This window comes from Ictalurus furcatus, chromosome 9 (assembly GCF_023375685.1).
Source record: "Ictalurus furcatus strain D&B chromosome 9, Billie_1.0, whole genome shotgun sequence".
In the NCBI taxonomy this organism is placed as follows: domain Eukaryota; kingdom Metazoa; phylum Chordata; class Actinopteri; order Siluriformes; family Ictaluridae; genus Ictalurus; species Ictalurus furcatus.
Window position 1 is genome coordinate 4,086,740 of NC_071263.1, and position 27,916 is coordinate 4,114,655.

General features: G+C 41.4%; 3 protein-coding genes across 8 annotated transcripts in view; 1 reads left to right on the plus strand and 2 right to left on the minus strand.

Annotated features, from left to right (window-relative positions):
* Window positions 1-763: 763 nt before the first annotated feature.
* Window positions 764-4,078, minus strand: nfkbiab (nuclear factor of kappa light polypeptide gene enhancer in B-cells inhibitor, alpha b). Its single transcript, XM_053633203.1, has 6 exons — window positions 3,731-4,078; window positions 2,567-2,672; window positions 2,274-2,481; window positions 2,007-2,095; window positions 1,589-1,870; window positions 764-1,367 (listed from the first exon to the last, which is right to left on the minus strand). Exons 1-6 carry the CDS (start codon window positions 3,973-3,975, stop codon window positions 1,335-1,337), a joined length of 963 nt encoding a protein of 320 aa, XP_053489178.1. The 5' UTR covers window positions 3,976-4,078; the 3' UTR covers window positions 764-1,334.
* A 15,767-nt stretch (window positions 4,079-19,845) lies between these two features.
* Window positions 19,846-21,464, plus strand: LOC128612534 (insulinoma-associated protein 2). The gene has a single exon (XM_053632823.1). It carries the CDS (start codon window positions 20,064-20,066, stop codon window positions 21,462-21,464), a length of 1,401 nt encoding a protein of 466 aa, XP_053488798.1. The 5' UTR covers window positions 19,846-20,063.
* Window positions 21,465-24,764: 3,300 nt separating this feature from the next.
* Window positions 24,765-27,916, minus strand: part of ralgapa1 (Ral GTPase activating protein catalytic subunit alpha 1) — a 53,844-nt gene continuing 50,692 nt past the window's right edge. For all 6 annotated transcript variants that reach the window (XM_053632294.1, XM_053632298.1, XM_053632300.1 and 3 more), the window contains one exon: window positions 24,765-27,316. In XM_053632294.1, the coding sequence (XP_053488269.1) occupies window positions 27,171-27,316 (146 nt within the window). In that variant the 3' untranslated portion in view covers window positions 24,765-27,170. The remainder of the gene's footprint in view (window positions 27,317-27,916) is intronic.

Genomic DNA, 27,916 nt, shown 5'->3' on the forward strand with positions numbered 1-27,916 from the left:
TCCTTGTTACTGTTTATTTCTTTGATATTTTTGACCCGATTATTATTTATTGCCATTTCACGTCAAGACTGTAACGCACATTGATCTTCGTTTTAAATGTATAAAAGATGCTGTATAAATAAATCCCGAGCATAATAGAAATCACGTGAACTGTTTGAGGAGACGTCACGATTTACATCTCTAGCTTCCGTTACTACGCTAGCGATCCATCATAGCGTGTTGTTTTCCACTGTGGAGCTAACATGGCTAATCATTAGTGGACATCTATAGCCTCCAGTTTAGCATGTGGCACTAAAATCCGTTCAGTATCGGTATAGTACATGTGTATCGGCTTTTAATGTCTGGCTTCCAGACGGAGACTAAAAACTCTTCTTTCTGAATAAGAAAAAAAAAGGCATCACTGTGGGAAAACGTCGTGCCATTCATCACGTTCAGATTCGCAGAACAGAGCGGAGTGTTTTTTTTTCCATGAAGTGTCTCATATCTGGAATTTCAGCAGGCCGGATGACTCGGACGGGGGAATTTTTAGCATTGCCAATCTTGAGTGTCTCATCCCCCACAGGAAATTCCAGCCTTTCTCAGCTGATTGAAGCCCAAGCACACACACACACACACACACACACACACACACACACACACACACACTCTTCTCCACAGCCATAAAAAACACACACAAAAAAAGCCAGACTAGCTCCGGTTACAGCTCACCCTCCTCCCTCCTCCACCACTTGCTCCAAGAAAAGAAGAAAGAGGAACAACACACTGCGCAATTACGGGGTTTTAATTTAGCAGAACATTTCGGAATTTCCAACTGCATAGAACAGGATACACATCTATACACCATATATAAAAATAAATCTGTCTATACACAATATATTACAGTTTAATACAACAGCACTGCAGGGGGCGGAGCTTCAGTCCAGACTCCAGGCATGCGCCGATTATCAGTTATACGATACGCCACGATATTGAACGCACCGTATCGTCCCAGTTGTCTTCCAAGTGTCCGTATTTTGGACGTTTTTACGTTGAGACACGTGCCCTTTCACGATACGATCGTAAACCATGATATATTGTTGGATAATTATGATAGTAAAACCCAGTATCGGCGCACACATGCCTAAACAGCACGTCTGGCGTCTTCTCTCTTCTTCCGTTTTTCATCTTTTCTTCCTGAACGTTTCCGCTCGGCGTCTGTCCGCGGTCTTCCGCCTGCGTGTTCTCGGCTTAGGGTCACGTTTATCTCGGTATGTCCTCCTGTAGCCTTTTGTCCTGTGTCTCCTCTCGCAGGACCGGAAGATTTTTAATCGTCTTCGACTCTCCGAACCACTTCTCTACTCCTGCCCCATCACTTTAATGTCGTCGTACTGTGGAAAGGAGGGGAAACTGGAGTTAGGAGCAGGAAACGTGAAACAGCATGGCGTTGTATGATTTTATGTATAGTGCCAAGTAAAAGTACTGTAAGACTACCGTAAATACCTTATTACGCTCATGCAAAAAATACATACGGCACTTTATTGCAAACTTCTTAACACAAAAACAGTACTGATGATTTAGATATGGAGATGTGTAAAGCACACACACACACCTCATCGTCAGACTGCAGCTCGTTGCTGCCGAAGTCGTAGTCGTATTCGTCCTCGCTGTCCTCGCTCTCGCTCTCGGGCAGATCCCGCAGGTCCTCATCCGTGACGTCGTGCAGCGCTTTCTGGATGTCGATGTTCTGGCGTCCGTGCGTGAGATGATACGCCGAGTGGCCGCCGTACGTCAAGCTGTTCACGTCAGCGCCTTTGCTGACCAGGAGCTTCACCAGGTCGAGGTTCTGCAGGTCCACAGCTAAGTGGAGAGCCGTCCTGCCGTTACACTGCTCCTGAGAACGCAAACGATGTTTACGTTTTAGAAATGTTATTCACATTTTGCAGTAAACATCTTTCAGCTTTATTTATTAATATTTACAGTCCGTGGTTCCTAAATGTTCTGTTTCGTCGGTGTAATATTATTATTACCTGTTCGTTGATATCTGCTCCGAAAGAGATGAGGCTCTCCACCAATGAGAGAAAACCGTGTACAGCCACCACGTGTAAGCATTTCTGACCTGCGGAAAAACAAAATCCAATCTCTCACTCAAAGTGATCATGACACACGGAAAATGAAGTGACTCGTGTTCGATCTGATTAACGCGTGACATTTAAGACATCCACAGATTTTTCATCTTAATGGGTTGAAGTGATTATGTGGATGGACGCTTTGATGAGTGTGAGGATGAAGCTTACCGCTGTAGTTGGGTGTCTGCAGGATGGAAGGCAGAACCGCCCAGCAGTTTTGCGTGAGGAGACCGAAACACGCGAGCGATCCCGTCCTGCAGGCCATGTGCAGGGCCGTGTTGCCGTTGTTGTCCACTAACATGGGGTCACAGCCGGCCTTCAGCAGACGCTCCACCACCAGAGGCTGCTCTGTGATCACGGCCAAGTGCAGCGCCGTCTGTGGAAGGATTAGATCTTAATGAGTTTCCGTCAGCTTTAGTGAAAATAAATAAATTCGACTGAGCATGTTTGTAGTTTTCTACCTGTCTCTGGTAGTTCTGTTTGTTCAGGAACGGGTGCTTGACGGACATTTCGATCATTTTCAGCGCCATGTCTTGGGCTTCGTGAATGATCGCCAGATGCAAATACCTGTGAGAAAGAAAATAAGGAAAGATTAGTGACGGTCAAAATGGAATTTAAGGTATACATTCTGCGTGCTGCACACGGCTCACTGGGGAAAAACAAGCAGTGACTTTTTTTTCTCTCTCTCTGCAGGCAGTGGTGTTTTTCCTAGAAGGGCCTTACTGGCAGACAGCCCGGGACTTTCCACACACACACACACAATTATGCAAGTGTGCGCGCGCACACACACACACACACACACACAGAGCCAAAGTACAAAACACTGTATAGACAACAATCCTTCCTGCAGAGCTCGTATGTGCACTCACTCAACCTAAACACATACCATGCATTTATCTCCTATATATTACATTATATATGCATTCTTATTATTAACAAATATTGCAATCAAAACAAAAAGGTATTTAAACAGATTAAACACTACCAAAAAATAAAAAATCTCTGCACGGAATTAACACTTAGTGTGCATTCATTTTTCCCTCAGACCTGCTGAATAACACCTCCACTGTTCCTTTAACACTCAACACTGCACAGATTGACCTGCTGGTGTTAACTGCATCTTTAGGTGTTTAATTCAGCACACAAATTTTTTCTACACCAACTGCACGTTTTGGAGTGTTTATCTATCGACATGCTGTTTATGGAAATCAATACGAAGCTGTTTAAACATTAAATACTTGTGTTTTTTGTTGTTTTTTTTTAAAAAGCCTAGTGTTTAATTTCTACTCAAAGCATTGATGGTGTTTAAGGTGGCATTATTTTCAGCACGAGAATAAACTGTTGGATCTTGCAGTGTTTCATTTAAACTAACCCCTGTCATGTCGAATAAAACTCCTACACGACATGCACGTGGAAATTCCACCTGTTTAATCAAACACACACCGCGGCGCGAGCTTTAATTCCGCGCTACTTGCACACTTTATAGTTGGTGTTTATTCCGCTGTGCACGCGCACGGTATCGGTAACGTTAATCCCCGAGCAACACCTCGAGTCTTTTTGCAAACAGCCGGGTATTAAAGTGCACGATGTTTTTCTTTTTGATATAAATAAGGGTCACCACGCACGTGTCTCCGTCTTCCGTGATCTCGGTCCTCCAGCGCTCCTCGTGCGCTCCGTCTACGTTCAGCCTCGCGAAGTCGTCGACCACGGATGAGTCGCGCGAGCTACAGTAATCCTCCGTGTCGTCCTCGCGCAGAGAGTCCAGCCCGCTGTCCAGCCGCTCGTCTATCACCGTCCCGGCTTTGTGCGCGCGAGCTTCCGAACCGTAATCCATGGGGCTCGTGCCTGTGATGTTCCGATAAAGAGCCATTTTTTAAAAGTTTGTGTTTGTGTGAGAGAATGAGAAAGAAAAAAAATAGAGAGAGAATGTGTGTGTTCGAGTGTGAAGTCTGATCTGAGCTGATCTGCTCGGGTGGAGGAGTGTTTAACCTCCGCGTGCACAGAGGAGGAGCTTAAGGCCGGGTGGGGGATTTCCAACACAAAGCCTGTAGAGAATTTATTCATGTCCTCGTTTCATTCCTGTTATAAACACCTCTCCTCGTGTACTTCCCTTTGGTTAAGTAACAAGTAAGGGGGGTCAAAATCAGATCTGTGTCAATATATCGGAATTGTGCATCCAGTCTCAATACTGTAAATGCAGGCTTGGATGAAGAAAAACAAAACAAAGCAAAACAAAACAAACCAGGGAGCACAATTTACCCAGAAGGCATTGCTGCGATTTGATATCCACTGACCTCGGCCTTCCAGGCTAGTCGTATCAGCTGGAGCTCCAGTTATCTCCAACCAGTCCTCATGTTCTCACGTCGGACGCATCGGATATTGTTGCGTACGTGTAAACAGCTCGGATTGTTTGCATTTGTTCCACATTGAAACGAGGTTCTGAATCTAAAACTGTGCTCACTCGCACCTAACCCCTGGCATCTGATCCTCCAGTTCATTCTGAGTTCATCCATATTATTAATATTATTATAACCCGACGTTTTTTCCCAGAGTCCAATATTCAGGCGACACGTGAGGAAAAATACATTCAGTGTAGATTACCCAGAATGCATTGCTGTGATGTCCAAAATGGTGTCCTACTCCCTTACTCCTTATTCCTTACAAATGTGAAAGTGCATTATGGGTATTCCCTACCAGCTTGTGTGCGACTTCTGTGCATGTACCCACAGCAGTGCATTATGGGATTTCCTGAGTGAATATTCCTAATTATGCCCGGGCATGATTATCATTTTTGTAACCTTTTATTTTCCACAGAACTCCCCACGTTGTGTAATAGTGTCTAGGGCTTGGGTTTCTGACACGGCTCTCATTTCCACATCGCAGATGTGTTTTATTCCTCTGAAATAATCGAGAACTTGCACAACTGCACTCCTTTATTCTGCTAGCTGGTGAGGAATGTAGCTAATTAGTACGCTAGCTAGTTAGTTATTCAGTCGTTACAGCATATCCAGTTCTGTGCAAAAGTCTTAATCACATGCAAAGAACTGCTGTAGAGTAAAGATGCCTTCAAAAATAATGTTTCTCCATTTAATAAAAAAATTAAAAATACGATAAAGAGCAGTAAACACTAATAAATGTAACAAAGGCAGTATTTGGTGTGATGACGCTTTGCTTAAAAAAATAGTCTCAGGTGGAATGAGTGCAGTTTTATAAGGAAATGAGCTGTAAGCGTAAGAGCATCTTGCAGAACCAGTCATGGTTCTTCTGGAGACTTCTCGCTTCTTATTTTTGCAGCGAAACCCACTCTTATCACTTCATATACTGCTTTCTTTACTCACATTGAAGCATTTTTCTGGAACATTTTCATTCTGTGCTGGAAAACTAATATTTGGAAATCTAAACTGTTTTTGTACTGACGCGATAACGTAGAAGTCGTCAAATAAAAATCTATAACAAAGTTTGTACGCCAAACAAAAAAAAAACAAAACAACAACAACAACCACCAGGGTGCCAAAACTTTTGCACAGTAATGTATATAGTTTACAGGAAATATAAACACGATGCTTGGGGTATATTATTTGTATCGCGTTCATATTTAGCACCGAAGTGATTTAGCATGCTGTATCGTCTGAGAGCGAACACTAATAATCACTTGTAGCCCGTTAGCGAGAAGATCAGCTGAGGAATTAAAGCTCTATGTACGATTTCGCTACTGAGAAGTGTTGAGTGCTGTGACCAGTGCACGCTGCTGTGATCAGGAAGGAAATCGTTTCCTGGTGTGAGGGAAATTCAGTGAGGGTGCAGCTGAAAATGTTCGTGTGACAGCATTCTGGGAAAATATTTTTCTCTTCATTAGTACAGATTGTACAGTGAGCGCTAGAATTACTGCAATCAGCGAGAAAACATTCCCCCAAATCCACTAACGCTTGGGAAAATAAGGCCTTACTTGCTTGCCCGGGCTTGTGACACATCTCAGTCGTGATGCAAAACTTTCTAAGAAAAAGGAAGATATGTGTATATTTTGCAATCTGTTGAGACAAAAAGCTCGAGCAGAACAAAAACAAAACTGAACTGAACTGAACTTGTTCAAATAAATGCACACAATGGCTGCAGGAGAAGGACGAGGCTGTAGTGAAGTGCGGATTTTCCCCAGAGAATTGTCTGTTTAACAAACTGCACCAATCCAGCAGTGTGGGAAACTCCGCTCTCGTGTGTGTGTGCGCGTGTGTGTGTGTGTGTGTGTGTGTGTGTGTGTTAATAGTGGATTGTTTCTAAGGGAACACAATGGATCCGTTTGCACAAGTACAGCAGTGAGACAGCAGTGTGTGTGTGTGTGTGTGTGTGTGTGTGTCTGTACACACCGGGGCAAATCCTCCAAAAACACACACCTACACCAGCTTTAATGAAGTTACACCATCTGAAAGATTTGGACTGGAAAGTTTATCTGCACAGCAGACAACAAACACTTACAAAACAGATTCGATGCTTCCCCAAAACACAACCGGACTTAAAATGTGTGAAAATACGTCGCACACAGAGGAGGAAGACCACAACAATGATGTTGCAGAACTAAAGAAAAGAAGAGTCATGATGTTCAGTTTGTCCATCTAAATGCATATCATAGTTCAAGCTGAAGATCTCACCGGGTCCGGTTATGTGCCTTAGAAGTCTTTATAAAGGTGCACCGTAGCAACGTTTCCAGGTTGGCGACTTTACAGTTCCTGGTATTCAGAGTCGGGTTAAGTGGATTCTCTGAGCTCACCTGCGTGTAGTTCACACCTCTTTTTCTTCTTGTGTTTATTTCTTTTATATCCTATCTGAAATTTACTCCTTGAGCATGACACCAGTCTGAGATCTCATGAAACTGTCATGTGTGTGCAGGATGCAGATTTTATCAGGCTATTCTTTTTGTTTTTGATTGATCAAATGAATAAAATAAAGCCAGGAGTTTGAAGGATAAGCTGACCAAGCAAAAACAAACATGAACTGACGTTAGCTAGGTATGAAAATGACTGATGTTGTGTGAGTATTGTTTAATATTTTGCACAGTTTAGCTGTAGTGAGGCGAACGAGTTAGTCAAACGTTTATCGCCGATAGCATCCGTTTTGCTAACGTTAGCTTGCTTTAATTCTACAGGGCGTCACTAAAGTGTCCATACAGCAGATAGGGGACTGTGATTGCCAGCAACATGTGGGTTGTGCCTCCGTCAGTGGATGTTCGTGTCGTGGACCTTTGGGACTCCCTGTAGTTCTAGTTATTAAGAGCTGGATTAGCGCTTGTAGTGAGTGTTTTTGATTGATTGTTCAGGGGGTAGGGTGCACGATGGCTTAGTGATTAGCACGTTTGCCTCACACCTCCAGGGTTGGGGGTTCGATTCCCACCGTGGTCCTGTGTGTGTGGAGTTTGCATGTTCTCCCCGTGCTGTGGGGGTTTCCTCCGGGTACTCCGGTTTCCTCCCCCAGTCCAAAGACATGCATGGTAGGCCGTAGTGTATGAATGGGTGCGTGTATGTGATTGTGCCCTGCGATGGATTGGCACCCTGTCCAGGGTGTACCCCGCCTTGTGCCCCATGCTCCCTGGGATAGGCTCCAGGTTCCCCTGTGACCCTGAAGGAAGGATAAGCGGTATAGAAGATGGATGGATGTTCAGGGGGTAAATGTTCTATACATTAACATTTGTAACATACACTGCATGGTTTTGATGAGTTTGTGTCTCCACAGCTGACTGAACTCAGAATGAAGAGATGAAAATCAACAAAACAGCAACACCCTATTGTAAAGAGCACAGCATTCTGTCTGTGCAAGTTCAGCACAGGACTGGAAATGAATGTTATTAGGAGGAGGAAACAAGAAGAAAAAAAAACAAATAGAAAAAACGCTGATAAAGTGCAAGAATTTTTTTTTTTTTACATGAGCACAGCGCATGACTGAGAAGAAGTGCAATAATATCGGCTCTGTCCTGATTTTACAGAACAGAAATGAAAGTGTAGTTTTATGAGGAAGTCCGTTGATCCGACGCAGGGTGTTTTGTGTAAAATGTCCCGGCTGGGTGTTACAGGATGTCCTGAGCGCACACACCAGATTCTGGAAGCATAACGACAGAAAGTCTGGGTCCATCGGCGTGTTTACAGCCCTACTGAGCAGTTTCTCAACCAGTTTTTCAAGTCTCTTCCTCTTTCTGTCAGGACAACACACACACACACACACACACACACACACACCATTTTTCACTTTGCTTAGAGTTTGCTCATGGATAAACTCTGACTGAATCACACATTATTATTATTAATATTATTCATCCATTTTCTATAGCGCTTATCCTACAGGGTTGTGGGTAACCTGGAGTCTATCTCAGGGAGCATGGGGCACAAAGCGGGGTACATCCTGGACGGGGTGTCAATCCATCGCAGGGCACAATCACACACACATTCACACACCCATTCATACACTCCGGACACTTTGGAAATGCCGATCAGCCTACCATACATGTCTTTGGACTGGGGGAGGAAACCGGAGTACCCGGAGGAAACCCCCGCAGCACGGGGAGAACATGCAAACTCCACACACACAGGGCCACGGTGGGAATCGAACCCCCGACCCTGGAGGTGTGTTAACCACTATGCCACCGTGCCCCATTGTTGTTAAAATAATAATATTAAGAAGAAGAAGAAGAAGAAGAAGAATTTACTTCTGATTCCATGATGTTGCATAAACTCAGGTTTAAAATGTGTAAAAAGTTTTGAGCTAATTTAATGAGATTAATGCTGTACACATTCCAGCTTACACAATTCTGGCTAGCATAACATTTTAAAATAATAAAATCACGGCTGATGCTACTTCACATGACAACCTGTCTGTTTTTAATCCCAGCTCTTATTGCAGATTATTTCCAGTGAATTTTGTGCACATTAATGTTAATCAGTGCAACAGAGCTAGCTAAGCTAACTAAACTCTGTGCTTGCTAGCGTTATCATTCATCGTTATCATTTGCATTTAGGAGACCAATAGCATTTTTTAGTCATATTTTTCTTCATTATGGCTCAGACTGTTTGACTAAACTAAGTGTGTTTATAAATATTTCGCAGTATGTATCTCGCTAAAACTGCAGAGTAATGCTGCTGAAGTTAGCTAACATTAGCTAGCTGTTAGCTGGTGATGTTTGCTAGTGTGATATTTATGTCTAATAACATCAGCCCGTACATTTCTAACCGCACACTGCAGACTTTATATCCCGTCCCTTATCTCCAGGTCCTTATCTTATATCCAGGTCCCTTAGACCTGTCTCTCCCTGCTGAAAAAAAAAAAATAGAAACCTTCACAGAAATTCTAATGATTTCCACTACAAATACCATTACAAAGCATCAGCCGTTAACCATTAAAACCATTACAAAATGGTTTCCATTACCTAATAGGACATATTAAGGACATAGGTCATTAATGGTATCCACTAGACATAACATGCCTATAATAGAAGGCAACAAATTACCAGTAGAGACCCACAGGGAGCATTACAGTTTCCATTAAAAACCAATACAATTCCCATTATAACTATTAAAACCATTACAAATTCTACAAGGGTTTCTGTTGTTTTTTTTCCCAGCAGGGCTGTAATTGTCTATTTATTTTAAAGCTGACAGATGTGCACAGATGTTTCTATATTGACACAGCTGAGTCAGAGTGAGTGTTCAGTACAGGTGAGCAATAAGAAAGTCATGGACGGACTTTCCCGAAGGCTCTCGGCCCCGCCTGAACGTGACTCATTATTATGTGACTAATTACACATCCCTGTCCGATTCTGGTTTATTACAATACCACTGAAATTTTAAATGACTTCCTGAACATCCTCCAGGAACCTGTTAACAGAAATATAACCTTATTTTGATGATTATATGATTATACTATACTTTACTACAACTCCTAAATGTGACACCTCTTCTGGTTGGTCACCATGACAAGGAGTTAATAATGTACAAAACACATTCAACATGGAAAATTACATCCCTATTTCTGTTGTGAAGATTTCTATTAAGTAGATTTGACTTTTCCATGCTCGGGTTGTGTTTCTGTCCTCTGCAATGGAGGCTCACTGGTTAAATTAAACCTTAAATGAACGAATAAATCAAATATATCGAAATGAATAAATAATCTGGCAGAGAAACTGACTGAGAAAACTGAGGAACCTAACATTTCATACAGGATCGTTTTGGTCATTGTTCCATTTTTCGGAAACTTTCACAGAAAGGTCACTCTGAACGCAGCAGAAAAGAAGGATATCAAGAAATCTGCGTTCCTCAAAACATGCGCAGTGTATACCGGAGCAATAAAAATACGCAGCATTGTTACCTGAGAACAGGTGTACAGAGTATCAGGTATGTGGCTGTGTCCCAGCGCCCCGGGCCGCCTCACTGTCTGGGCATTCAGGTATTTCGGGTGTTTTCAGGTGTTTCTGTGTACAAGGGGAATCCACTGGCATTAAATCACATGACTCACCGAGAATGTAGGTCCTAGATAATGCACCTATAATGGACTGGTGATACTTAAACAAACACACACACACACATTTTTCTATAATGGAGTGGTGAGTCCACATTGATCTGGGCTCTGTACGTTAAATAACCAAGTGAAATAATAAGACACCCAAATAAGGACATGTGGGCGGAGCTAGAAATAAAACTCAATGATCACAGATTGAGCTTGATAATAAAAATAAATATCTCACGATGCTCAGTAGTGTAACGAATGTCTAGCGCAGATTCTTATCTTTTCTGGAGGAATTATAAAGCAAAATATCACACTTTAATATTTCAGATATATTTTCCCAATTGTGGCTGATATCTAGTGATTAGTGACGGCTGGGACGTGGCATGACATCAGATGTGATCTAACGGAAACTATTCGTGTTGAGAAATGCAATTTATCACAAGTTAACACCGATGGTGTAATAAGAATGATGTGGACAAAATATTACACACACACTCACACACACACACACACACACACACACACACACACTTAAAGACAGACCGACAGCTGAGTTCATGGTCTGTAATGCTCGACTGTGTTCATGCCGTGTTTCCTCCGAATACCAAACAAACAAAAACAAAAACAAAAACAAAAAATCCCCACTAAAAGGTTCTACCCTTTTGCGTAATTTGTACTTGACTTGATTGGACAGTGTGTGTTTAGTCTATCTATTTTTACGGAAAAAAAAGATCATGTATTTCACATGCGCCCTCTCAGTCACCGCTGATGACGTGTTACGGAAGTTTCTGTAAAAGTGATCAGCTCAACTGGAGATCAGAACAAGAAGGCGTGTCCCTCTGAGTAGTCACCTGATATGACTGCCACTGATTGGCTGCAGGAATCTACAGTCTGGGCAGGAAAGATATCAGCCCCAGCCTGGCGTCTGTCTCACGTCACACCATTCTCTGTGTAAGTTTTTATCACAACCTGTCGGTGGTGCTGTTGCGCTCACTTCCACGACATCCTCCAAACACGACATTTCTTAACAAAATCATTTTTTTTAATAATCTGACATGGCGTTGAAAAATTACCTGCCGTATTTTCATCTTTGACAGTCTTAGCCGTGCTAGCACATTTATCTATCAAATTTATCATCTTCACATACAACAGAATCGTAAATAACTTTCTGTTCACTATGTATGCTCGCTACATAGAGTATATAACATAATGTCTTATCGAGGTACAACTCTTTGCATTTTTTGTTGTAGTTTAATCTCATCTGTGTATATTTTTTAATACGAATAAAGTATAGGCACCCTTGCCTTGGTGTGGCATTTTCACCAACATTAAAACACGGGTACCTATACCGAGCCCAGACCAGGACAAAGCATGCGGTTGTAGTGCATTATGGGTCACACCAGGGGAGCTTCCTAAACGTCTGGACCTTGTTGAGATGCAGTCTCTATGCTGTTAAGTTTTGAATCCAGATGCCTTGAGGGACGCCTTCGGTCATCAGTTCCACTATTCTTCTTGCAGTGCATTATAGGTAATACACACCGTCCCTCGACCTCTGTACAAACCAGCAAACATAAACACCAGCAGGAAGGTTTGGATTCAGTGTAAGTAAGTACATTTTCTGTTCCTGTTTCAGGTTATTCAGTGATGAGAGCAGAGGCATCGCTTACAGTAAGTATCAGTTTCAAACACCAAAATCCATCATCATAACACTGACCTAATTTCCAATGTAGCAGGCGAGGAGCTTGATTTCAGTTTTAACAGCGGTGTAACACAATCATCAGGTGAATATAGTGACACAATCACATCAGGTATTTCCATTAAGCTCTCTGCACACACACCACCTTCTTTACTCACTGATCAGAATTCCAGATATAACACAATAACACCATCTGCTGGGGAACTGGCACACGCACGCGCACACACACACACACACACACACACACACACACAGGGGTCATTTATCTTAGCCAGTCCACCTACTGGCCTGTTTTTGGGAGGAAACCGGAGAACCCTGAGGAAACCCACATAGACAGTAACCCAGGTTCATGATTGAACTCGTGACCCTGGAGCTGTGAATGCTGCCCACAGCACCACGACCGCACCACCACATTTTAATTATTAATCAAATATATCATGTTTATTTTTTACTAACAATGTACAAGTTATTGCTGTAATTCAACGTATGTTCATGTATTTGTTTTGTTTTAATATGCAGGGCATATGCACTATATCCTTACCAGGTGTAATTGCAAATGTACATGTAAATAATAATAATAATAATAATAATAATATTAATAACAACAACAACAACAACAACAACAACTCTATGTCTGCCTATTAGGATTAGACAGTGAAAATTTGATCAATCTACTTCCTGGTTAAAGTTTGTAGTGCTGAGCATGTCACACTGCTGGTCACGTGACTTAGCTGGGCGTGGCTAATGGTGGTGTAATTAAATCGCTCTGCTTAATTGAAGTGATTCGTTTGTAACTGAGCAGAAGCCAAAATATCAGACTGTTTCCCTGTACATAAACATAAAGATGGAGAAAATGTGAAAAGAGAGCGAGCGAGCGAGAGAGAGAAAGAAAGAAAGAAAGAAAGAAAGAAGAGGACAGCGTAAAGTTCTCAGGATTAGTTCATTTATATTATTTATTTTTATTTCTATTTATAACTTCCGGTCCTGGTGCTGCCTCGTCTCCGTCCTCCACACTGAACTGAACTCGAACAGGTAAACTCTTATTACTCGCTTAGCTAAAGGCTAGTAAGTGTTCTGAAGGAGTGATTGAGGATGTAATGGGTTATTTATGAGTGTAATTAATAGTATATTGATGTGTTTTGTTGTAGGATTTAAACGGCAGTATTCGGTGAGAGGAAAGTGCGGATGTTGATCAGATGAGTGAGTAAAGCTGAGGGACTTTTATTCCTGGCCGCTGCGCCGGTGTATTTATTTATGTATGTATGTATGTATGTATGTATGTATTTATTTATTTATTTACACACACACACACACACACACACACACACACACCTGTCATTAAAAAAAAACAAACTAAAAAAAACAACACTTTTTAATAGAACAGTGTAGTGTGTGTGGAAATGTATGGTCATTGAGGTCACGTGACACTTTAATTGCACTCGACTCCATTCAGTTATTTCTGTGACTCCTGATGTTAAACTGTTGCACAAGACATCAGTTGGGGGTTTCACAGAGATGAACGATTTTTATTTGTAAATAATTTCAAGTACTAAATGGAAGCCCCCCCTCCCCTTTCACTTATTAGGAGTTATTTTGTGTAGATTCATGACATAAAAATCCCAATTTATTCCATTTCAGGTCAATGTTGTAACACTACGAAATGTGGTAAAGTTCACAGGAGTGAATACGCACAGCATCATCATCATTTCTTCATCCACCGTTATGATCACTAACCATTATTTTCACGTCTCGGTTTGCTGGGTTCAGCTTGGCGGGTTCAGGATGATATTCGGTGTGTTGGACCAGTTGATGTTTTTCCCAATCTTCAGTTTCCAGTTTGGATGAGCCTGAGTACATCCGAGTTGTGTGTTTGAGAGATGCTTTTCTGTTCACCACAGTTGTAGAGAGTGGTTATATGACTTACTGTAGCCTTCTTGTCAGTCTGATGTTTGATGTGAACATTAACTAAAACTCTTGATCTGTAGCTACATGACTGGCTGCTTGGATAATTGCATGCATGCACAGGTGTTCCTAATATAGTGAACAGTTAGTATATAGTGTGTGTGTGTATGCTGACCTGTGAAAATCCTTCACATGGTAAAATTTTAACATTCTTAACATTTTTAACATTTAACATAAAGTTCTGAAAAATACAGACTTTCTTGAACTGTTTTCCTGAAACACGTTTCTGTCAAATTCGAATGAATCGTACGTTTCTGAAGGGAAATGAGTTCTCATTTTGATTATCAGCATCATCCACATCAGGGTCTGTCATCATTGAGGTAAACACCAGCCTCATCGTCGTCTCTTCACGCTAACATCACTGAGAAAATAATCCCTGATACACTCCCTTTCAATTTTTACTGTAAAATCTGAAGTAAAGAAACCTATTTTCACATTTTACACCAATCCTATCAGTCACGTTTATTTACGTTTTCTGTGAATTTATTTAGCTCTGCAGTCACGTTAAAATAAAACCTCAATAATAAAAAAAAAACCATAATAAAATTTCCCTCATCATTTCTTTAAGTTTATTTAGACTGTTAAAGATTTCTGCATTTTTATTTAGTTGCTGTTGTGGTCGTGTTGTGTTGGGTTCCGGAAGAGGAGGTGCTTCAAACAAACAAACAAACGTAAATGCATAACTAAATACGTTTTAAGCTATTACATTCTCTCATTTGTAAGTTGCTTTGGATTGATGATCATTTATTTATTGACTTATTTGTTTTTCATTTATAGTTTAGTTTATGTAACCATGCAGCATGTTGTTTATTAATATGGAAAAATGTGTTCAGATTTTTTTTTTTTGGTATAGATTTCTAACATCAAAACTATCTAAAACAAATAGAGAAATTGAAATAATAAAAAAATCAACCGTGTGAAATAAACAACCAAATAAATAAACAGGTAAACATAAATAAATCAACCATGTGAAATAATAAATAAATGGTTATCAATTGAAATGCATTGAAACAAGCAAGCAATTATTTGTATTTGTTTATTTATTTATTAACTTCTTATTTTTTATTCGGTCATTTACTGATTTTAAAAGCACGTGCAGTCGTCTGTATGGTGTACGTCATCGTCTTGGCTTGGCCACAGGTACGCGTTTCCACCCTTCTCAGAGGTGTAGAAGTTGAGGAGGTTCTTGTTTTGTCCACTCTCTTGTGTGTCTTTCCGTCAGCAGGAGTGTGTGAGCTGCTGTTTCTGGAGTTGTTCACTCATGGCCCACTCCTCTCTCAGATCGCTGCGTTTCCGTTGGATCTCTTTATGCATCTCAATCCTCAGATCCTTCAGCTTGAGTGTGATAGTGTCACATGAGTGCATGCTGTTGTTGGGATCACCTGCACTTGTGAAGGGAATCATTATGTTTCAGTTGATTGTCATGTTTACAGGTTTTTAAAAAAATCCCTGCAAAGCGTGAACACTCCCAAACTCCTACAGCTCTAACACTCGCACTTCACTGAACAGCCTGCAGGTGGAGACAAACTCCAGTATATTTCACTCTCTCTCTCTCGCTTAGCTAAGAAGCATTCTGTTTTCCAGAATTCACGCGTTTAGCACAGCGACATTGCTATTATTTAAACCAAACCATGAACAAGTTTCTCTTTGCTTAAATACAATAGGCATTCAGTGAACAATTTTCCCAAATTCTTTCATTCAGTTGTCACTCGGTTGAGCAAAACCGCCTGAATACACACTCTTAGATACACACTATTACACAATGGTTCACTTAACTCCTAAACCCAACATGAAAACAAACTGGATTTTACTTTGCTAAAAAGATCACAAACATTTCACCGGACAGCGTTAAAGTCCATCCGAGCACAATGTCCGCCTTATTCCTCAGTTTATAGTCACCATTCCTCCACCATGCCACTTGTTCCACGAACACTGGTGGGGTTTTTTTTGTGTGAGTGTAGTTTTGGTGGAATGAGTGTATCGTGAGATGTGTGTTTTTAGTGTATAGATTGGGCATAAAATGAACTGTGGTGCCAGACAGTGTGTTTCTGCAGAGAGGTGTGTGAAAAGGTGACCATGGTACACAAACTTGCTTGTTAGCAGCTGTTAAAACCCAGTAAAGATCAGTTTAATGGGCTTTGGCGATACAGGAAGTATAAAATTCACCATGTTGCGCTTCTCTGTGTACACATCAGTAATATTTTCATTCCTGATTATTAAGTCGTAATCACTTCCTCTGAGCGAGTTAACGACTGAATTGTTTTAAGATGACTCCACAGCTCAGCTCAGAGTCCCAGCCTTAATTAAAGCCAGAAAACACCACAAACATCTTCCACTTTTACTGTCAAATCTGAAGTAAAGAAACCTATTTTCACATTTTACACCAAACCTATCGCTCTCATTTATTTACGTTTTCTGTGAATTTATTTAACTCTGCAGTCACGTTAAAATAAAACGTAACGTCACGTTAAATTAAAACCTCACACTCGGTGCGTTTCCATGGACAACAATAATCCACTCTTAATCCGATTAAAACGATAGCTTGATTAAGAAACTAGCATGTAAACAGCAATTTTTAATTACCTTAATCTGATTAAGGTCATACCCGAAGTAAGCACTAATGGAATTATGATGTGTGTCGTTTTCCTGTTTTAGTCGCATTATGGACGTGTATTACAGACATGTACACACCTTAATCACATTATGAACGTCGTGTGAGAGTTTTCACCACATTTTGCGACAGGACACGATCACACATGGCAGCGCTCAACATTTTACAGCGAACAAGAGAGTTCGGCTGCATCCCAAACCGCATACTTGCCTACTATAGACCTGTAGTGAGGAAAAATACATGTATCTCGGCTACTATATAGACGGTAAGTACGCGGTTTGAGACGCAGCCCACGGCTTCAAGCAGTCGTCTATTAGCACGTACAGCATGACAAATAATTAACCGCACTTAAAGCGTTTGTAAAAAAATGAAATAAAAACACCCAGAAGTGTATACGGTACCATAACGAAGATGAACTGTATATTGATGCGTGAAATTCTGGAGGGACGTCGGATGGCGTGGCGCGGTGACGTAATGACGTGTGCTGTTAATCTAATTATGTTCTAGAACATGTAAAACGGGAACATGACAGGAGTATTCTAAAAGCGACTCATGTAAACACCTTAATCACATTATTATCTTACTCAGATTAAGGTCAATAATTAGATTACTGCTGTCCATGTAAACGTCGTCACTGTCGTGTTGGGTTTCGGAAGATGAGGTGATTCAAACAAACAAATGTAAACGCATAACTAAATAAATACATTTTAAGCCATTACATTATTTAAAAAATAAATACAGACAAAAAACAATGAATAAATGAATGAATTGATGATCATTTGCATATTAACTTATTTGTTTTTCATTTCTAGTTATTAGTTTATGTAACCATGCAGCTTATTGTTTAATATGGACAAACGTGTTCAGATTTTTTTTGTATAGTTTTAGAACCTCAAAGCTATCTGAAACGAATAAACAAACAAATAAATAGAGAAATTGAAATAAAAAAATCAACCTTTTGAAATAAACAGGTAAAGAAATAAATAAATCAAACATATGAAATAATAATAAATAAATAATCAATTGAGATACACTGAAACAAGCAAACGTTTGTTTGATTTTGTTTATTATTCAAACACTGACTGTGTGAAACATACCTCCCAGTCATTTTTGTAGTTTTGTGATATTATTTGTCACGTTTCTGCCTGCAGCAAAGCAAAAGAAAGCTGCAGTAAGTTGCCGAGTGATGGTGAGTTCAGCACCTCCACAGTCCTGACACTCAGTCCTGAGATTAATGTCCCAGGCCGCGTCCCAAACCACAGAGCACAGCGGTGTGTATAATAGGATCCTGAATGGGGTGTTAAAGGGTCGAGTGCTTTTGTCTTCCCTCCTCCTGAACACAATATAGCAGAACAGCCGCTCGAATCTCGTCTCGGCGTCCTCCGTGCAGCTTCACCCTGTACGATGGCGTGAGCGCTACACAATTGTACCTTCAGCCCGCTTCAGCCAGTGTATGTGATGAAATAGCAGACGTATGTTGGTGTGTTCAGTGTGTGAAGTTTCAGTCTTTAGTTTAGCCCTTGAGCTTTTAAGGTAAAATGGCTGCTGGTTAATGGAAGCTTTTATCCTCCAGTTTATTTTGTGTGTGTGTGTGTGTGTAAATAAATCACATGATTGTATTTTATTTTTTTTAAGATTGATTATATTTATACTTTATACACATATTAAATGTTTTATTATATTTGATAAGTGCAGTTTTGTGTGAGTCGTGTATTTAGCTGGCTCACTGATGTCAGGACATTGTGTAAAAATTATTTAAATTTTTTTTTGCGCTTTATGGTCACTAACACACGAGTGCACTGAGGGGATGTGACAGCTCTGTGATTAAAGCTTTGTTCTACAGATCAGGAGGTTGTGAGTTTAAATCCCGGTATTGCCAAAAGCTGCTACTGCTGTGTTCACTGCCGTTCACGGGAAAAAAAATAATAACAGGCTAGAATTTTGGACCGATCGTCTCAGCGTGTTGGAGGAGGAGTGCAGAGGCTCTTCGGTGGGCTGCTCAGTCCTGATGATGATCAGACTCTGTCCTGAGATAAGTAACACTTGCTCATGGGAAAACAGGAAAACGATATTCCCATCAGCAGCCACACAGAGAGCGCGGGTAAAGACGTGTGACACAGAGCTGTGTAGTCGGTCCCCAGGGTCCTCCTGACAATCTGTCAACAGCACTGATTACATCTCTGAGCACAGACACGCTCAAAAACCATCTCGCCCAACCAAACGCAACTGTAAATCCAGTGCGGAGGAATATGCGTTAAAGCTATAATGCTCTGACCTGGACCTGTGACCCTGAAGCTGCTCAGTTCATAAGCTAATCAGTAAACAAACACAAATTATTATTATTATTATTATTATTATTATTATTATTTACTGCAAGCTAAAACTAAAAGCTGCCCTGTCCTTTTCACAAATGCTAACTCATAAACTTGGTGATACTAAAAAAAATACTATAAATAATAATAATAATAATAATAATAATAATAATAATAATAATGAACATTATGGTGCCCCTATTAGTAGTAAAGTACAATATTATTAATCTTAATGCTACTTTCTGCTTTATTTAAAACTGAATACATACAAATGAATGAGTTCAGTGAATAAAATGTGAAATTAGAATAAACCACAAACAATGAAGGTGAGATAAACAGTGACAAATAAAAACTATTTGATAAAACAGCAAATAATAAAATATTTTTTTTAATGAGTAGGAAGACCTGGTGTCTCCTTGCGATGAATTGTTTCTCTGAAATGTTTTCATGCATTTAATTTGTATTTTCCAACAAGAACTTGGAAAAATAATCAAATAACGTGAGGAAACAAACCAAAACCTGAATGAGCAGATGTTGGACAGATGTTAGACAGCTTATGTGATGCTGCAGCGGGGCAGAGACGCGAGTTGATCTCCACGAGCAGCCATTCAGTGATCTGATATGCTAATTAACACTGGCCACGCCTCCACTTTGCGGTCAGCGCTATGATTGGTCAGAGATGTGGCATTGACAGTGATTTCATGAAAAAAATAAAAAAAATACCCAAAGAAAAACAACAAACCGGCGCGTGAACGCGACAGAGACGTTTTTAGATCGAGAGAGCGCGAGAACAGATCAGACTTCAGCTGTAAAACGAGCACTTTTTAACGGAGAAAAGAAGATTGTAGTACTTCATAGAAATAATAATAATAATAATAAGTAAAATAAAGACCAAGATGCCTCGCGGGTTTTTGGTGAAACGGAGTAAACGTGCCTCGGGGGGGTCGTACCGGATCCGACATGAGTGCTCGGAGATGCAGAAATCAGACCCGCATGCGCTGAAGAACGAGATGCCGCGAGACCTGGTCAGAGCACCGTGTACGGACGCCACAGCAGCACGCACTTTGCACGCGCAGCTGCCGGAACACTCAGCTCTCGCGCCCGTGCAGAGTGTCTTCCACAGCAGTATCAGTAATGATGATGATGATTATGATCACGGCGCGGAGGAGGCTTGTCACAGACCCGCGGTGCCCCTGAGCGCGGGATTAAAGCGCTCCCCGTTCCCTCGGTGTCTGAGCTCACCGGCCGCGGCAGCATCGTTCCCGGTGTCCTCCATCGAGAGCCTCCTCCTCTCCAGCCACGCGGACATTAAGTTTGCTCCATACCCTTCATCATTTCAGCAGAACCTGAAGCCCGAGACTAAGAGCAAGCCGCCGGTGAGGAAACCGAAAGTCGCCCGGAAACTCACCTTTGAAGACGAGGTCACGACCTCTCCGGTGCTCGGACTGCGGATCAAGAAGGAGAGCCCCGAGACCGCGCCGTTACCGAGGAGCAAGAAGCCACTGGGTGAGTTCATCTGTCAGCTCTGCAAGGAGGAGTACCCGGACCCGTTCTCCCTGGCGCAGCACCGATGCTCGCGCATCGTCCGGGTGGAATACCGGTGCCCCGAGTGCGACAAAGTGTTCAGCTGTCCCGCTAATCTGGCCTCACACCGTCGCTGGCACAAACCGCGCGACTCGCAGGAGGGGAAAAAGTCTCAGGTGCACGAGAAAGCGTCGGTGGAAGGAAAAGAGAACGCGACCGACTTGAGAGTGAAGCAGCAGCAGCATCCTCCTCCTCATCAGCATCAGCACCTGTTTTTCTCCGCCGAGAGCGCACAGAGCGGCATGCCTCCCGCGGACACGCGCTGCGGCGGGGCGGAGAAGTGCTTTGATCTCCGCACGAGCGCCAGTGATGACGGCTCGAGGCTGTTTGAGCGCCGCCGCGACGACACGGCCTCCCTCGCGCCTGGGTATCTGTGCGCGCGAGCAGGAGGAAGAGGAGGCATAGAGGAGGAAGAGGAAGAGTACGCGTGCCACTACTGCACCAAGAAGTTTCGGAGGCACGCGTACCTGAGGAAACACCTCGCCGCCCACCAGAGCGTCCACGCGGCGGCGTACAAGCACGCGGAGAGCGCGCCGATCCCGTTCACGTGCCACCTGTGCGGCGCGCGCTTCCCCTCGGCGGAGGTGCGCGAGAAGCACCGCCTCTGGCACGCGCTCGCTGGACCGGGACCGGGCAAGACGGCGGGCGCGCTGATGCGAGCGGATCTCATGCTGCCTCCAAAACCGAGTCGCATGTGGGAGGTTCCGACTTGAAGAGTTCGTCCTGCTGCGGACTGTTTTTACGGCATTTAGCGGGAGGCGCGAGGACAACATGGACGCGTGTAAAAACAAATACAATCCATGGTCCGCGTATAAACCAGGACAAACGCAAACAGGAAACAACTGCTCCCATTCCATTAAAAATGAATAATGTTATAATATTAATGACGTGATTCAGTGTAGTAGCCTCAATTATGATTAGAATCGTAGAGCTGTGACGTCACTAACCTACCTGAAGCAGATAAAACGGAGAAGGTCACAAACAGGAGGTCTCAGGAATAAGAGTAAAGATTAAGCGCTGGTTTTATTTTTCATCAGTCCAGTTTCTCAGAGAGAGAGAGAGGGGGGAAAAAAGGAACTTTCTTGTAACTGTGGTGGAACCGTTCCCTTCGGTACCCTTTCTGCTAAAAATCTAAGTGCAGTCCATTTCTGCTCTTGTCTGCTTTCCAGGTGAAAGATCTAAAAGTTTCACCCCAGCGACAAGAAACCGTTCTCTTTAGTCCCCTTCCACCTGCTCTGACTGGAGTTGGTCTTTATTCCCATGCTTTGTGTTGGAGGTGTAATCCGTCGTCCTCTCGCTCTACACGTACGTCTGCTCTAATGCGTCCTAAACACAAACTCCCAAATCCCATCATCCTCTTAAACATCAGAGTTTACAATAAAACAACGTAGTGGAATCACGCTGCGCTCGGAACCGTCAGAAATAAGGCGTAAAATGTCGACCGTGATGTTCGAGAGCGTGCGAGAACGCTCCGCTACACCTGCTAGGTTGTTTCTATGGTAACTAAAGGTGGGCGATATGACGCGTCACACGATTGTCGAAGGTGTTTCTATGTTCTCGAATGTGCAGCAGGATATTGAGGTACGCTGACTTTGTCATGCTGCTGTTCAAAATAGTAATAAATGTATTCGTTTATTCATAAACAAATGACAGTATATTTGTTTTTTATATTTATAAAGTGTATCTAAACAAATCACTGCTAATGCAGAGTACTAGATAAAAAAAAAACGAAACGGAAAGAAGACGCACGCGTGCTGAAGGCGTATTGTGGCGTGGTGTATGGTGATGGTGTATGGTCACATGGTCCAGCCCTGATCATCACACCGTGCACGTCTTCGCTCACTGTGATGCTTCATTCATTCATTCCACTTTTTTTGTTGTTTTTGTGGAGTCTAGACGTTAGCAGCTGGCGTTTGTGTAAAAAACTAACAACAATAACTTTTATTCCTCATCACACGTACTCATATCCGCGCTCTTCATATGTAATCCTATACAGGGCTCTGATGGAGGACTTGTGAAAGTTACATAGCACACAGTGATGTGTTTAGATCTTGTCAATCAAATAAACCCCGCCTAAATTCATGATGTCACAACACATAGCACCGGATTTATTTATTTATTTATTTATTTATTTATTTATTTATTTAAAGATTAGCTAACAAATGAAGACTTCTACCTGAATAGAAGTCTTTATACGGTCTTTATAAATTTCACACCATTATGACGTATATGACAACTGGAATCACGTAAACAGCATGCGTCACAGGTTTCCATGGCTACCACAGGCAGTATGTTGATACCGTGTGGATTATGACATCATCATGCTAGCTAAGACTGGTGTGTGTGTGTGTGTGTGTGTGTGTGTGTTTTGTTGTTCTGATGTTCGTGCTGAGATGATGATCTGAATCGGACTGGAGGTGAAGTGACGATCCTGTAAAAGCTGCTTTAATGACATTTAATGACACAAGGTTATTTTCTATTAATAGCGAGTAAGATTCAGTAAAACACATCGAACATGTAAATGAAATTTAGTTCCCATGGAAAGTTACCTAACGTTGATGTGCTTTCGTAAGTCGTTTCTCTGGCTGGTGTATAAACGTACTTTTTGTGATTTTTAAATTTTTTTTTTTTTTTTTTTGTGCGTCACGTCTGAAGAGAGGATGTAAACAATCCGACAGTGAGAAAAGAACCCGAAATCCTAATAAAGAATAAGATTCTATGAAATAAATCAGTGTGTAGTGTTTATCTTTCCCCTGTATGTCTGTAGAATGAACATGAACGTTCCATATAGTCTGAATGATCTGCAAATGAACACAAATATATACAGTAAATACAATAAATAATCTCTCTGAAGGTATAAAATCTATAGAAAAGAAAAATTCATGTCTCTGTTTTAGTAAATGGCTTGTTGTAAATAATATCTAGTTAGTAAAACGAGGTGAGCGTTAAACTTTTATAGCTAACATAGTTTTAAAGAACTTTTCATAATATATATTTTATATTTAGTTCATACGTTTTATTTGAAAAAATGTTTTGTTTATAAAAATTGCTGTTTATTTTCCAGACATTAAAGTGAATTAATATAAGAATAAATCATTTTATACATCAAATGCTAGAATTACTACAAAGTGTGTGTGTGTGTGTGTGTGTGTGTGTGTGTTTAATTAGAAATGTTTGTTCTTTGCTACTGATACCTTTTCAGTAAACATGGATGGAGTAGCAGGAAAAAAGGGGGCGTGTTTAATTTGCATAATCAATCATGGAACATTGCATTATTCATGAGGTTGGAGAAGCCCAGATGTTTCTAGGCCAGTTTACATTGAAAAAAGGTCACACAATTTATTATTTAGAAAACGTTTTTTTCTTTTTCTTTAAAGATTTCAAATTTCATATCCTGAGTGAAGAAAGGAGGAGGAGCTGAAGAAAACTGTGTTTAGCCAATCAGAAGCCAGAGCAGTTTCTCTCATGTTCCTCGCTGGTGCTGTTCATGCTGAAACGGTTGAAGTTGATCCCGCTGTGCAGTATTTCATTCTAAACACTATGTAGAGATAAATGAATAAAAATGAAATGATGATGATGATTTCAGGATCGTAAAGTGAGTAAAGCTACATGTGACTAAAAACCGGTCACGATTCTCAGATTTAAAATAAAAAAAAAAAAAAGCTTCAGTGTTTATATTTTTCACACTTTTTTTTTCACTATTTTTTATATAGTGCAGTATTATTTATTTTTTGTAATTTAATTTCAATTATACACACTTCATATCTTTTTTTTAAACATGTTTTTTATTGGTAGTATTTGGTTCTTCGCCACTTCTAATGTTTATTACATTTTTGAAAAATTATTTGCCAGTTTACTGTTTTTATATTTTTGACTTTTTTTGTTTATTTCGTTTTTTTCCTTCAACCTATAAAGAACTTTGAGCAGCGTTCTAAGTTTTTGAAAGAAATATAAATTACTGTAATAAACACATACTTTAATAATAATAACTCCAAATAAAACAGACGCTGGTGTATGTGAGAATAATACTTTTTATTTGTTTGTTCAGTTGCACATCTGATTTTCCTCTTTACAAACATGTAGATGAGTGTGTGTGTTTCTCCTAAGGCATGCAGTAAGCACGTGCGTCATGCAGCGATCTCTCTCTCAGCAGTAACTTACACCAATGTCTCGCACGTCCACGTTCCAGCGTGCGCACGTTTCAGCTTTCTGATATAAAACCATCTGGAGCCTGTGTCCAAACTATTCAGGCTTCTGGGACGCGTCACATTTACAGCACAAACAATCGATAACTGTCCCGATCTATACCGCCCTGAACACCTGCCGAGCAGCCGCAACACTCCTCCTGCCGAGCAGCCGCAACACTCCTCCTGCTCCACACTGTCACATTAACGTCTTTAGATTTTAGATCAATTTGACAGAAACTCACATTTTTTACCTTTTTAACCTTCAAACCAGAGACTTCCTCAGAACATCGGCATAGAAAACTGATTTAGGGGCAGGGCTATGGCTACGGAACTTGGTTTGTGATGTCACAAAATAATCTCCAATCACGTCCATGTATCCAAATTACTGTACAATGACTAGGTGAGCACATCCTGTAGCATAACGTTGGTGATGGGTCATCACGGTAACATCGTGTGACTAACAGCTGTTCGAGATGTCAGGAGGATGTGCGGGCGTTTCAAAACTAGCATATTGATGGGTTGAAAAGGAAGAGGAAATGAGTAAATAAATAAAAAAATAAAAAAAAGGAAATGACTCATCTGTCCGTGGTCATTTCAAAGGCAGAAAAAAAAATTCACGGTTTCAAAAATGACACTTTCAGGAAATAAAACCAACAATGAAAAATACTTTAGATTGTGTAATGTTTCTTAAGTGTTTAAAAAAAAAAAAAAAAAAAAAGCAAGCTTTAAAAGTCAGCGTTAATCAGTGCAGGTCTATAGGGGGGCACAAACTTTTGCTGCAGTGTGTATCCAGGACTGTAATGCATCGCTCTTCAGTTTGGTCAGTTTATCTTTAGCTCCAGAGTTCAACTCTGACCTCGTGGTGATGATGTCGGCTTTTAATTAAAGTTTTATCCGTCTGTAGGAAAATAAGAGCCTCCTCCTGGCTGCAGAGAGAGAGTGTGTGTGTGTGTGTATGTGTGTGTGTGAGAGAGAGAGAGACTCGACAGAGCTATGAAGCTTCAGCAGCGAACTTGAGTCTCGTTTTGTTTAGTGTTTTTTTTCTTTCTTTAAATCCTGTTAAATATGTACACAGACCAGATTCTGCTCATCTACATCCATTAAATATGCAGATTTTGCTCACATTTATATTTATATACAAACACACACACACACTTCTGTACAACAGAAAAACACAATCTAATGAAATGAAATGTGCTCAGAGTCGCCGTTTCCTCCAAACGCACTCGAGCAACAGAACACCTTTACATATTTCATCTTACACTGCGGCTACGATGCTAACGTGGCTAACAAATAACAGAAGCCTGTAGCCTCGGGTTTAGTGTTTTAATCCCACTCTCGACTCCAGTTTTATTTACTTTGACTCCTCGCGGAATTATTCGTCCCCGTGATTGAGTTTATATCCGTTTCCTTTGTCACTAACCCCTATTAATCTTTCCTTATCATCATTCCCCTGTTTTATTTTTACACACTGTGTGTAGGATTTATTTTTTTAACCTCGTTCACTTTATGAAAACGGGAACAAATGAAATTGAGTCCCGACGACTTTATTTTCCCCAAAATCTACACCTGTAAAAAAACAAAAAACAAAAAAAAAAACAGGAGACACTGCAGTGGGCGGAGTCTCACACACAGGTGTATCATGCTAAACTGGAGGCCTTAAGTTTCCATTACTTGTTAGCGTCATTAGCTCCAATGTCTCACACTGACCGAGTGCGTCTGAGGTAAAGAGGACGTGTTGTTAGAGTGTAGAAGAACAGTAGTGTTGTGTATCGTCGTGAGATAAAAACGTTAAAGCGATGAAAGGAGGAAGTGGCTGTGTTTCATTTCACACACACACAGAGAGAGAGAGAGCGCGCGAGTGAGACGGGTCCACTTCTTTCCTCTTGCGTACAGAGTTTATAAACACATCAGTAACTGAAGCTGATGAAGAGTGCAGTTTGTGATCAGTCCATGTTTAATCCGGTCTGATCTCCGTAACACGGCATCGGAACAGACACACAGGCGTTACACTGACGCATCACCACCGCTATCACCGTTACCATGGTGTCGGGTTCCTCAGTAACCTTTCATCAGAAATCGTGGGTTCAGAATTGATCAAAGTATCATGACGTACAGACAGTTACCAACACATGACTACGTGTGTGTGTGTGCGTGTGAGAGCGTGGAGTGTGCAGTGCGTATATGTTTTAGTGATCTATGTGCTCTGTGTGTTTGTGTGTGTGTGTGTGTTCAGGTCTTGTTGGCGGATCCTGAGGAGCGGCGCAGCTTCATGGACATGCGGCTCTTGCTGGCTCGAGGAGAGATGGGAGATGATGCATCACCAGCGTCCAGCGGCACACTCGGGTTCTCACACGGCGGGTTCTCCAGGAAGGAACCTGGGAAACAGAGCCATGACAGCGTGTGAGTGTTTCGGCTGCGGTTATGAGAATTACAACACGGCAGTAGGTCGCTTTACTCTTATTTCTAAACAGACCTCTGCACTGAGTTTATTACAGGGCGGAGAAAAATTACCCACTGCTCTTTTAAATCCCCTCACACAGGTGTGGGCCGGGAGTGAGAGTGTGTGTGTTAGAGACACGGTGAGAGAGCGAGTGCATGTGAGTGCGTGCACGAGGGGGCTGGGTGTGCGAGAGTGCGAGAGTGTGGGCATGCATGAGTGTGTGTGTGTGTGTGTGTGCGCACGTGAGAGACAAGTGTGAGCGAGTGTGCAGAAAACCTGTGTAAAGAATTAAAAAAAACCTGATGATAAATAAAGATAAAGGAAAATGTTTAAAGAAAAAAACGTTGTAATGAGTGCGTGAGGAAAATATTATTATTATTATTATTATTAAGTATGAGGAGTAGCTACTGTACTCGCTGCATGAGTTTTACTTCAGGCTGAAACACACACACACACACAAGCTGGAGTTAAACACTGTGTTGTGATGAAAGTGAGTCCATGCAACACACCAGATGTGGATTAGGAGAACAGCAGG

Excerpts from the sequence above, each read along its gene's own strand:
- nfkbiab (XM_053633203.1), bottom strand. The coding sequence starts at position 3,975 with ATGGCTCTTTATCGGAACATCACAGGCACGAGCCCCATGGATTACGGT. Across the intron at positions 2,673-3,730 it reads ATCACGGAAGACGGAGACAC|GTATTTGCATCTGGCGATCA; the intron begins GTGCGTGGTGAC and ends TCTTTCTCACAG. Across the intron at positions 1,368-1,588 it reads AGCTGCAGTCTGACGATGAG|TACGACGACATTAAAGTGAT; the intron begins GTGTGTGTGTGT and ends TCCTTTCCACAG.
- LOC128612534 (XM_053632823.1), top strand. The coding sequence starts at position 20,064 with ATGCCTCGCGGGTTTTTGGTGAAACGGAGTAAACGTGCCTCGGGGGGG.